The sequence below is a fragment of the Lactuca virosa genome, chromosome 7, assembly GCF_052849685.1.
Source record: "Lactuca virosa cultivar CGN04683 chromosome 7, Lactuca_virosa_CGN04683_v6, whole genome shotgun sequence".
NCBI classification, from domain to species: Eukaryota; Viridiplantae; Streptophyta; class Magnoliopsida; order Asterales; family Asteraceae; genus Lactuca; species Lactuca virosa.
In genome coordinates this window covers 50686320-50698194 of record NC_136432.1, presented here as the reverse complement: position 1 = coordinate 50698194, position 11875 = coordinate 50686320, and the positions used below count along the sequence as shown (strand labels likewise).

General features: G+C 33.1%; 1 protein-coding gene across 3 annotated transcripts; it reads right to left on the bottom strand.

Annotated features, from left to right (window-relative positions):
* Nucleotides 1-917: 917 nt before the first annotated feature.
* On the bottom strand, nt 918-10982 carry LOC145125677 (putative LRR receptor-like serine/threonine-protein kinase RFK1). 3 transcript variants are annotated; one of them, XM_079061101.1, is made up of 24 exons: nt 10864-10982; nt 10277-10451; nt 10104-10175; nt 9930-10022; nt 9765-9836; nt 9542-9613; nt 9401-9472; nt 9238-9306; nt 8918-8989; nt 8751-8822; nt 5650-5721; nt 5496-5564; nt 5197-5265; nt 5032-5094; nt 4883-4930; nt 4719-4762; nt 3273-3661; nt 2982-3177; nt 2748-2894; nt 2544-2662; nt 2250-2460; nt 1933-2170; nt 1693-1843; nt 918-1615 (listed from the first exon to the last, which is right to left on the bottom strand). In XM_079061101.1, exons 1-24 carry the CDS (start codon nt 10955-10957, stop codon nt 1229-1231), a joined length of 3066 nt encoding a protein of 1021 aa, XP_078917227.1. In that variant the 5' UTR covers nt 10958-10982; the 3' UTR covers nt 918-1228. The 3 variants fall into 3 exon arrangements, with proteins under 3 accessions (XP_078917227.1, XP_078917228.1, XP_078917229.1); XM_079061102.1 differs by having other exon boundaries at nt 9238-9309; nt 9930-9998; XM_079061103.1 differs by lacking the exon at nt 10864-10982 and having other exon boundaries at nt 9238-9309; nt 9930-9998; nt 10285-10447.
* Between the last annotated feature and the right edge of the window lie 893 nt (nt 10983-11875).

The window sequence follows — 11875 nt, the reverse complement described above, 5'->3', positions numbered from 1 at the left end:
TCACATATGCTTAGATTGTCAAGTACAATGTCTAACCAAAAAAAAAAAAAAAAAAAAAAAAGGTCATACATAATCTTCAAAAGAAAACCGTATATCACAAAAACAATTGCTTAAACTTTTGTCGGATCGCCCGATTTCAAACATTCGCTTGATACAATTATAAAGATACAACGCCCAATACAAGTATGAAAACAATAAAGATAAACAAGCAAAAATACATACTATATTACTATTTATAAAAGTAATAAAATTTAAATGTCTTCTACACGCCACAATACATTTAACACAACTCAAATGTTTTTTTAAGTTTTAGTCGCTCCTTGCATCGGTGAAACTATTACAACAATATCATTTAGGCTTACATCCATTTTTTTTTTTTGAATTAAGAGTGAATATAGAGTTCTTTTTCTTAAATCATGGTTAAACAAATCCAACTACAACCTTTTTATATTCTATCAAGGCTCACATGTAATTGAATCTAACACTCAACTAAGTCGATTATTTATGAAGGAAATTGATTCGTACACAAAAAATTTTCTCCATACACAACAATTTATGTTTTGTAGAGTTGTACAGTATAATACTTTAATGCATAGTTTGTTGTGTATTGAAAAAAAAAATTGTTATTTAAAAATCAGTTACCATTTATGAATCTATGAAACTCTAACCTAGTACCGATTTAGCATCTACCTAACATACACTTAACTTTTATGAATTCACTCGACTCTCACCTTACCATTATATAAAATGTTAAGATCATAATAGGATCCACACAAAAGCCACATTGAGTTATTAACTATTCTGATTAACTCAAGTTTAAAACTTCAACTTTTTCCATCACTCTCAAAATGTTTTCCTAACTAGCCGAAAATGCCTATAATTTTAGATATGTTACCATGCAGTCAGAATCATAGAAATTCAAAAACATTCTTTTTGTATAAGAGTACACAAAAAAAATACAAATATACAACTACCTATTTCCTAAAAGATTTATACAAATTAAATAATTATTCAAAAGATGTTATGCCGGAGAGAACCAGGCGCCTCCGCCAGCCGTCGCCCCTGTTACGCCGTGATCCATTCCCAACGGATCATGTTTTCAAACCATTTTCTTCGCACAAGACAAACACAACACACACATACAAACCCACCAGATTCAATGTTTTCGGGAAATGTTCTGAACCCTAATTGCTAATAATCAAAGTATCTTCCACCTCAATCTTCTTCATCAGGATCTGGTATCGATGATCTGCATCTCAAATTGATCATCGGAAGATGACAAAGAATGATTTGTACCTGTTGGAATCGTGTCAGTAGTCTGAGTTTGACCACCGTTGGAACTATTTTGACCATTCATATCACGTCGGAAGTCTCTCATGGCTTTGAATCTTAGATCTTCAGAGTAACCGCTTGCCTCCGGGATTATCTCCGGCACACAAGTTTTCCGGTCGAGCATATTTACCACCTCCGTCATCGTCGGCCTCATCGACGAAGAACCGTTGGTGCACAAAAGCGCTACTTTCACCACCGTTTCCGCTTCTTCTTTGTTGATTCTCGACTCCAATCTTTCATCAAAAAGCTCTTCGTAGTGTTTACTCGTTTCCAATCGACAAGCCTGCATAATCGATCCAAAGAATTATCAGAATTCAGATCTACTAATAGTTTCATACGATTTTGGATTTGACAACGTACCCAATCTAGAAGACAAATGCAATCGTTTGTTGGAATGTAACTGTTGTTATTCTTGCCGCTGACGATTTCTAACGCTAGAACTCCGAAGCTGTAAACATCTGCTTTATCGCTCAAGTAACCCCAGAGTGCATACTCAGGTGCCATATATCCTCTACAAATTATGATTAAGATATCATTAGTTGGAAAAACGGATTAAAGAAACAAATATGTAGACATGTTTGCAAGTATTTGAAGGATTACATTGTTCCTGCAACTCTGGTGCTAACGTGTGTCTTCTCGTCCTCATGTAGCCTTGCCAATCCAAAATCTGATATTTTAGGGTTCAGATCTTTATCAAGCAAAATGTTTGTTGCTTTGATGTCTCGATGCACAATTTTGATCCTTGATTCCTCATGAAGAAAAGCTAAACCTCGAGCAATCCCAATACATATCTTCAACCTCGTTGCCCAATCCAGCATTAATCGACTTTTACTCGACTCTACATTGATAAAAACAAATTATTGTTACATATATGGAAATTTTGCTATTATTTGACAAGAATACTGAACAAGACTCACCAAACAAAGCGCTTGCAAGGCTATTATTTTCCATGTACTCATAAACAAGCAACAATTGATCTCCTTCAATGCAACATCCATGGAGTTTAACAAGATTTGGATGTTGTAAGCAAGAAATCACACCAATCTCATTCAAGAATTCTCGGTTTCCTTGCCTTGATTGAGCCGAAAGCTTCTTCACTGCAATCAAAGTGCCATCACTCAATGTACCCTGAAACCATCATACAAAATGTTATGTTAACAAACACAAAAACCATAATCACACAAAATAATGAGTTGTTTTACGATTATTACCTTGTAAACCGGCCCAAAACCTCCTTCACCGATTTTGTTTGAAGGGCTAAAGTTGTCCGTAGCTGATTTAAGTTGTTTATACGAAAATGAAATTGTTTTCAATGACATTCCTTCAAAATCTGTTCAACAAAATACTTGGAGTAAATACAGAGTTTTAAATACAAATAAAATCATGACTCATGTAGGCATAAAGACAAATTGTACCTTTGTCATTTGTTCTTTGTCTTTTAAAACATTTTCTCCGCCATAAAATGAACAAGATTAACAATACAAAACACGGAACCGCAACCGCGACACCAATAAAAACTGCTTTGTTTGTCTTTTTTCCACCGATTGAACAGGTTTTAAAGTCTACACAACATAAAAAGCACACAAACAATTCAAAAACCAAATGAAGGTATAAAATTTTGTGACGAGTGATTTATTTTGGGTGCTTACATGGGTCAACATCAATAGCTGATATAAGAGGTCCATAGACTCCTCTTGTAGGAAAACGGGTCGTCCCTTTACCCGCCCAATAAAACTTTATCTCTAGAATGTTATCGGTCACACTTGTATTGAACGTTATAACCAACGGAATTGAAACCCCACCCGCCTCGTCTTCAATATTAAAATTCCTTCTAACAAGGCGCCCCTAAATCACATACAACTCTGTTAGTAGCAATTAGCAGCAGAAAGCAAAAAGCAAAAAGCAAAAAGCAAAAAGCAGAAGGCAGAAAGCAAAAGCACCTGAATATAAATATCAAATATCCGCCGACCGTGACTTCTATACGTGCTATCATTGGTGAATTTGATCTCTGCAAAGTGCAACTGAACCGCATATTCCCCGTTTTCCAAACAATAGCCAAAGTAAGTGAGCGTGAGTGGTGATAGACGTGCGGTTGTGTATAGGGTCGGTAAGTCTGTGCTCCCCTCCAAAGATTCTATATATCCGATGTTTGTGAAAATAGCATCATCCATGAAGTCTCCGGTACTACTAAATCCCCAATTCTTGCCACTATCATATAAATTTGCTACACCACCATCCACAATAGCATCTCCTTTGTAAAGAACTGACCGCTCGTTTTCTCTAATCGTCACATCATCCCCGCCACAATTAATGTGTAACGAACATTCATCTGCCATAAAAAGATATAAGAATAACACATATTAGAGCATTAGGTATGGGTCACATTATAACACCAAATTCATATGCCACCTCAACCATAACACCAAGCGGAAAATGGTGTTCCCCATGTTATAACATGTTAAGAGGTAGAAAGAGAAAGAATGAAAAAGATTTGATTGGTTGATAAAGACGACAACCAATTAAACTTCCCGTTGCATCTTGTCTTCATCACAACGAGATATGTCATAACCACCAATATCATATAAAAGTCATATTCATAAGTTCTCATCTAAGGTGTTTATTCTCTATTTTTGACTTAACGTGATTAACAGACTTAATGAGGATAGGACTTGGGGCATTATTTCTTTTCTCCTATTAAGTCGTGAATTGATAAAAGATATTGAATGAATAACGATATCTATACAGATAAAGTATTGTGTAAATAAAATACTCTTGATAACAAATGATCATTCATTTGTTATACATTATGTGGAAAATAAATTTTTTAAATGGAAGAATCACGTCATTCTATTTAATAATCGTTATAAATTAACATCGTGTATTATAATTTTAAAAAAATAACATAATTAGTAAATTAGACTGGTCATATTTTTAAAATAAGTTCAAATTATAAAATAAATTCAAAAAATTAATATGTATACATATATAATGGAAAAGGAAAAATAACGAACACATGGAATTTGTATAATATTTACATATATATAACAGTGAATAACTTAATATTTACGAATCAACAGATACTCCATTACTCATAATTTTGGATATAAATGTGATTTTCTTTGGAAAATTTGAAAAACTAAATATGAAATCATGAATTAATGTAAATAACATTCATTTTTCTAACTTAATCCACTAGGAAATTTTGTTAGCATTAAAGAAAAAAGAAACAAAAATATAGATTTGAACCATTAAGTTTTTTATGTATTAAATAAAAAAACATCATCTTAATCTGATAAGCGGTATGATAATGGGAATAGTATATCTTTTTGAATTGGTACAAAAAGAACAAGAAAGTTAGAAATATACTAGAGGTAAAATATACTCACATCTATGACACTTGATATCTTCAGAGCATGGACGCACATCCTGTCTATTATTGAAAAAATCATCAAAAGAGAGACAAGCATTAAATGCGTGTAAAAAGGGAGATTTTATATGAAAAAAAATATAAGTAATTAAGTACTAGTGAAAGCAACGGAAACTATCTTACATTGATTTTCCGGTTGAAGAGCTTCTGAACAAGTTTACCAATCTATCCCTAATATAACAAAAAAAGGAAGAACACTTTATATAAATCCAGCAAAGGACTAGTATATTTTAGAACTAAATGAGTGTAAAGCAGAATTGAGAAGTCTTTACCTGTTTTGTTCGCATGAGGGTTGATTAGGTTCTTGCCATGTAAAATTGTTGTAGGAAAGATCACTGAACCATGAACATTAGTCAAATAAAACGTTATAATTTCTTAATTCATAACTAAGAATGCAACACAAACTTTTAACATAAATATTCACGAAATAAACTTACATTGCAGCCCCATTAACTTCCAACAGATTATTTGGTATGTCTCCGCTTAGCATGTTGCTAGTTAGAAACCTATTCACAATCACATCAAAATGTTAATTAATACCCCATTTGTTATCCACTACATAAAAGAACAGAACAAGTTGTATTGTTCTTGTATATAACATGTATTGGACTTAATATAACAAAAAAATACATTTTTTGTCCCACTTAAAAAATGGGAAAAGGACTTGCACTCAATCTTTTTGTGCAAAAGATGTAAATGTCATGTCATCCTCATTATATATGTATCTATGACTTACACATATCGTATGCTCCTCTCAAGGATATTGTTGGATATTCTCCCTACTAAATTGTTAAAACTTGCGTCCCTAACAAATCCATTAAAGAAAATACATCATTAAAATTATACCATCAAGAATAAAAAGAACCGAAACCCATTTTGCATATACTTACAACAATGTGAGATCTCTCAATTGCCAAATATAATCCGGTATTTCCCCAAAAAGGTTGCAATTTCTCAAGATCCTAAATTTATACAAAATGTTAGTTGATGTATGAGTTATTACAAAAATCAATACGAGAATTATCTACATACTAATAGTTAGTGTATATATTCAGACGGTTTTAGTATGTCTTCGCATTTGTATCTAGAGGTAATAAGCAATCATTGTCTTATACATTTCTTTTCTGATAAACCTGCACTTTTGAAGGTTATGGTGCCTACTGTTTTGGATATAGTGCCTAGTGTTTTTCATAAAAGTAAAAAAAAAAAAAAATCAGATTACTTCATATATAATTGGTATTTCTTTTTCTTAAACCCCGAACTTGTGAAAGGTTTGATATTCAACGTAAAGATGTCTGGTTTTGTTGACCAACACCAAATTGTGCAATATGTTGGTTTTGCCTCTGCTTGTTCCACCTCATGAGACACAATTTTTTCAAAGTATAGTATATTTTATAGACACACTTACATGTTTTCTTAATGAATGATGCATCTGTTTTTTATAAGTTATAAGTATGATACAAAACCAATGTTTTAAAAACCGGTTTGAACCGGTCGGTCGAACCGGGAACCGGAGGAGAGAGCGGTTCAACTATCACCGGTTTTATGTCAATTTCTGAACCGGATTGAACCGGCCGGTTTTTAGAAAAACCCGGCTGAACCGGTCAAAATAAACCGGTTGAACCAGTTAAACCGAATAAAACACATGGGAAAGAACCATTTTCATAATAAACTTTGATGATTTTTTTTCAAATCTATTTAGTTTCTCTAAATAAAAACATATGGTAAATGTTATAAAGTTTTTTGATGTGTTTGTATTCATCTAAAACTATATTTTGTTTCGGTATTATATTTTATTTTGTTTTTGACGTATATGGATTGATGTAAAACAGTAAAACTTATGGTTATGTGTTATTCTAATGTATTTGAATTGATCTACAACTTATTTTTATGTATATTTTTAATGTTTGAACTAGTAGCGTCAAACTCATTATTTATATATGTATGTATTTGTAGGAAAATAGGAAAAAAGATAAAAATTATAGAAACCGGTTCACCCGACGGTCGAACCGGTTGAACCGGGAACCGGTCACCATACCGGTTCAACTAAAAAACCGGTTTTTAAAACATTGTACAAAACTTAATTAATTAAGTTGTCTGCTTTTCAGTTTCTGTTTATTTGCATAATAATACTTAAAAATAGAAGAAACACGCTTTTATTTGTATTTCCTAACTTCCAATTTTTGGCATATGTTGGTGACCTTTTGGTACTTTTTAAACATGCCTGCTTCTGTTTTGGTACTTTTCAAGTATTTATATGGCATTATATCACTATATATGGAGATTAAGTAATTTTATAATTATTTTCCTTTTTTTTTGAATTTTGGTTGTATCATGTGCTTTAAGAGAGCGCTCTCACTTAGCTCGTCGACTACAAGATACCTTAGCATTTTAGGGAGCTTTATGATTCTTAAAACCAAGTTGCTAATAAAACTTGGGTGCTCATGCCACTACCTATGCAGTCAACGACCCGATATTGATTGAGACGGTATTTTTAGTCAGGTTGTCAAACTGACCACCATTCTTAGCTTGGTTGTATCCCACTCTTGGCCGGTTCGTCAACTTGATGTCAAGAATGCCTTCTGCCATGGTCATCTAAATGAATACGTGTATATGCAAAAACTATAGCCTCAATAGCAAGTATGCTCCAAATCAATGTATGCTTAATTCAATTCTCCTTAATTATATGGCCTCAAATAGGCCTCTCGAGCATGGTTTCATCCTCTCTTGGTTTTGCTCACAACGCATGTAACATCTCTCTTTGTATAGTGTCATGGTCATGATACTGCTCATCTTCTCTTAAATGTGGATGATATTTATTGATTGCTTCATCTTCGAGTTTTCTAAAGTAAATTATTTTGAGGCTCGACATTGAATTTTCCATGTCTGATCTTGACAATCTTAGCTTTTTTTTTTTTTTTTTGGGAATTTCAATATTTTTTTGTCTCAAAAAAATACATTAATATAAAATTCTTGATCGTGCTGACATGTAAAGCTGCAAACCGGCCGCACTCCAGTTGACATTGCAGCCAAACTTGATGACTCAGACCCTCTGGTTTATGATCTGACTCTTTACAGAAGCCTTGCCAGAGCTATGCAATTTCTCACATTTACACGACCTGTCATTACATAACAGTATAATAGATTTGTCTATACATGCATGATCTATGAGAGCCTCACTGTGTAGATCTTAAATGCATTCTTTATATATTTGTGGCACAACCGAATATAGTTGCATGCCTCCCCATCACGTGATGGCTTATTGGGCCGGCTACCCAAATACTCGACGGTCCACATTAGGTTATTGTGCATTTCTTAGTCACAATATCCTTTCTTGGTCTTCAAAATGCCAATGGACCATTTCCAAATCTAGCACAAAAGAAGAATATTGTGGTGTTGCAAATGTTGTCATTGAGATGGATAGGTAACCTTCGTGAATTGCATTACCTAGCGGCCAGTGTCACTATAATTGTCTATTGTAATACTAGTGTTAGTGATGTGTACCTTGTGTCGGTTAAATATCAAAACACTTACGTCCAGATCGACATTCACTTTGTTTAGGACAAAGTTGCCATGGGTCAATTTCGAGTCCTACATGTCTCATCCTCGTCTCAGTATGTTGGCATATTCACTAAAGGGCTTTGTCTACCCTCTTTCTCAATTTTCTATCCAAGTTTGAATGTCTGAAGTCAACCTCCATTCAAATTGCGGTGAGATGTTAATATATATTCAGATGGTTTGAATGGCAAACTACGGTTGGATGTTAGTGTATATAACGAAATTGACATATTCCTTTCTCCAAGGGTCAAGGTCGAGTCTTACATGTCCCATCTTCGTATAAATATGTTGACATATTCACTAAAGGGCTCTATCTACCGTCTTTCTCCATTTTCCATTTTCCCTTAGGGTACAATTTTTGTTGTAATTATATCTATATATATTTAATTAATGCGAAGAAGGAAGTAAGGGAAATTAATCAAATAACACATACAATCTTGTTAATGTCGTGCTACTGTTAAGGGGAGGAAATAGTTGAGCTGGACCACTTATGTCACTAATTCTCCTGCAAAAAAGATGGGTCACCATGAGCTAATAACTTTCTGGATATAAAAATATAAATTTTCGGGATGAACAAGTAGGACCCGTCAGTCGACTCACAGATCAGTTAGGCTGTCGAGAAGAGATATGTTTAAGGGAATCGGCCCCGTGAGTCCACTAGCCACCATGTGTCTTCAATAAAAATCCAAATATTAGAATTATGATATGAAGTACAAATTTAAGCAAAAAAAAAACTAATAAGCACATTAAACAAGTAGTTCAAGTTGTTGTAGCGTTGTTTTCACACAATAAACAGACTTAAATAGTAAAACCTATTTTCATATATTTGAAAGTGTAAAACGTATTTTAACATCTTTAAAACTATTTGAATGTAGTAATACATTACAATTTTTCTCAAAGAAAAACATAGAATATCTTACAATCTATTAAGTTGTCTCCAATTCTGTATAAAATCAGGTATCGGCCCACTGAAGTTGCAATCGTTTATCCTACTGGTTATACCCAAAAAAAATAAATAAATAAATAAAAATCAGTTTTAGCCTTAAAAATAATGGCAAAATCAAACAAAGTCAATGATTTTACAAATTTGTAAGATTTACTAGTTGACCAAGCGCCGCTGTCAGTCTCCCTGTGAACTGGTTCGAAGACAAGATCCTGAAATATATTATTTTGAATTAAATAATTTATTTTTGAGCAATAATCGAAAATTTTAATCAGTCTTACAAAGATCTCAAATTGATTAATCTCCCTAATTGTGGTGGAATAGTTCCTGAGAGATAGTTTGCTTCAAGGTCCCTAAACAAGAATTCCAACTATATGCATGAGTATATAAAAGTATAAACCATAAAAACAAAAAGAATTCGACCCTTATTGTAAAATGTTAGAATTACCCAGAAAATAAACTAAAAAAGGAAAAAAAAATGAAAAAAAGAAATCAAGAACGTACAGATTTCTAAGACTCGTGAGATTGCCTAGTTCCGGTGGGATTTCTCCGGTGATACGGTTTCCAAGAATCAAACTGCATATGGAAAGATAGGTTTAATGACTTTTCAACTTTAGTTTTCATAAACAAAAGATTACAAAACTAGAAAGGGTAAAAAAGAGATTTCACATTTCTTCCATCTGCGATGAACCCCATTCACGCGGTATCGTGCCTTGTAAGAAATTGTAAGCAACATCACTGCAAATAGAACGACGGAATATACTTCAATTCAACTTTGTTAAATTAAATCCCATTAAGTAAAGGGTAAAACGGAGATTTCACATGGTGTAAAAGAGGGATTACAAGGATCGAAGGTAAGGAAGTTTTGCCAATTCAGGCGAAAGTATCCCGTCAAGACTATACCATTTGTGTACGCTGCATAGACAAATGTTATTTAGTTTATGATTTTATTACAAAAATTCAATAATAATAATAATAATAATAAGTGAATATCAAAGAAAGAAAGAACTTTATACAAGCTTACGACATGACAATTTGTATCGCTTCCAATGTTGCATTCGCATGTGATGGTTGCATTTGCTTCTTCAGTTGGCTTTGGGACTTGAGAAATCATATCAAGCATGCAATTTTCACCATTAAATCTCCAGTTTGTTGCATTCATGTCAGCAAGAATGTTTTCGACAGTTTCCACTGAATCAAATTAGAGGAAAAAATGACATCTTTTTAAGCTAAAGTGTTCAAGAAATATTATAAAAAGGTCACATCATTTCTCATGTTTGGGATAACCACACACTTTCAATCCAGAAAAGATGTACGGTTTGACTTTTAGAGAAAAACCAGCTAATAAACTTCATATGAATTCTTATAATTTGTAAGAAAATATAACTTTTTGATTTGGATTTGTAGAAAGCTCAAAATTATCCTCAATCCAAGCAGCAAACCAAGAAAAATTTCAACTCACATCTTCTTAACTGCTACTCGAAATGCAAATCAAGATTCTTGAAGAAACACTAATATAATACTTAAAGGCGAAATTAATCAAGAATTCGGAAACCCTTTTAATTTGTTGAGATTGAAAAAACGAGGTTAAAATAAGGATCACCTTCTTGTGGCGGCACAACGGATTCAGCAAATCGTAGGAAAATGAGAAAGATGAGGGTTAGAAACAGCATGAATGAAGCTTCTCTTGCCTCCATTGTTGCAGAGATCAAGAGGTTGGTGGGTTGGGGGGTGGGGGGGGGGGGGGGGGAGAGAGAGAGAGAGAGAGAGAGAGAGAGAGAGAGAGAGAGAGAGAGAGAGAGAGAGAGAGAGAGAGAGAGATCAATCTGTTGCAATTCAAGTAGTGCTGGTCCAAATCAAGTAGTCTTCCATGAAAATCTTATCTAATATCTTTTAGACATAGTCGTACATGAAAACTACTACGAGCAAATAGTGACAGATGCATGATACATGGGATGTACGGGGTGTTGCCCGACTTGTTGGAGAAGTTGAAGAAATTGGTGTTTGAAATAAAAGTTCATAATATGTTTTACTCTCAACAATTTACAAAAAATTATATTATCTTTTTATGATAATGTATCTTAATTTGTAGTTTTGCTATTTTCTTAATTTACATATCTTATTCTTATCCTTGATTAACAAGTACTTTTTAGTTGTACACAACAATTTTTTTTCATATACAACAATTTATGTTTTATGGAATTGTACAATACAACATTTTAATGTACAAATGGTTGTGTATGGAAAAATTTTGTTGTGTTTGAATCAGTTCCCTTTTTAGTTAGACTCTACCAATTATATCTAAAACTTCCAAAATTAATAAGAAAGAAGCTCGTAAAAACAAAGAGAAAATTATAAAATTATCCAATCGTCGTAATGATTTAGCTATTTTTAGCAAAAATAAAATTGGTTTTCCAAAATAATCACCGAAATTACAAGTGGTCTTAGCCATTTGTAATTTAAATTAGATAACCATCGATTTTCCTAGGAGAGCTATGAAATTGATCCATATTTGCCCATATCTAGCTCAATTAGTGAAACTAAGAAACTTTTTATATACATATATTTTTAACAAACAAACAAAATGAATCTTTAAATGATTCAAAAGTAAGATG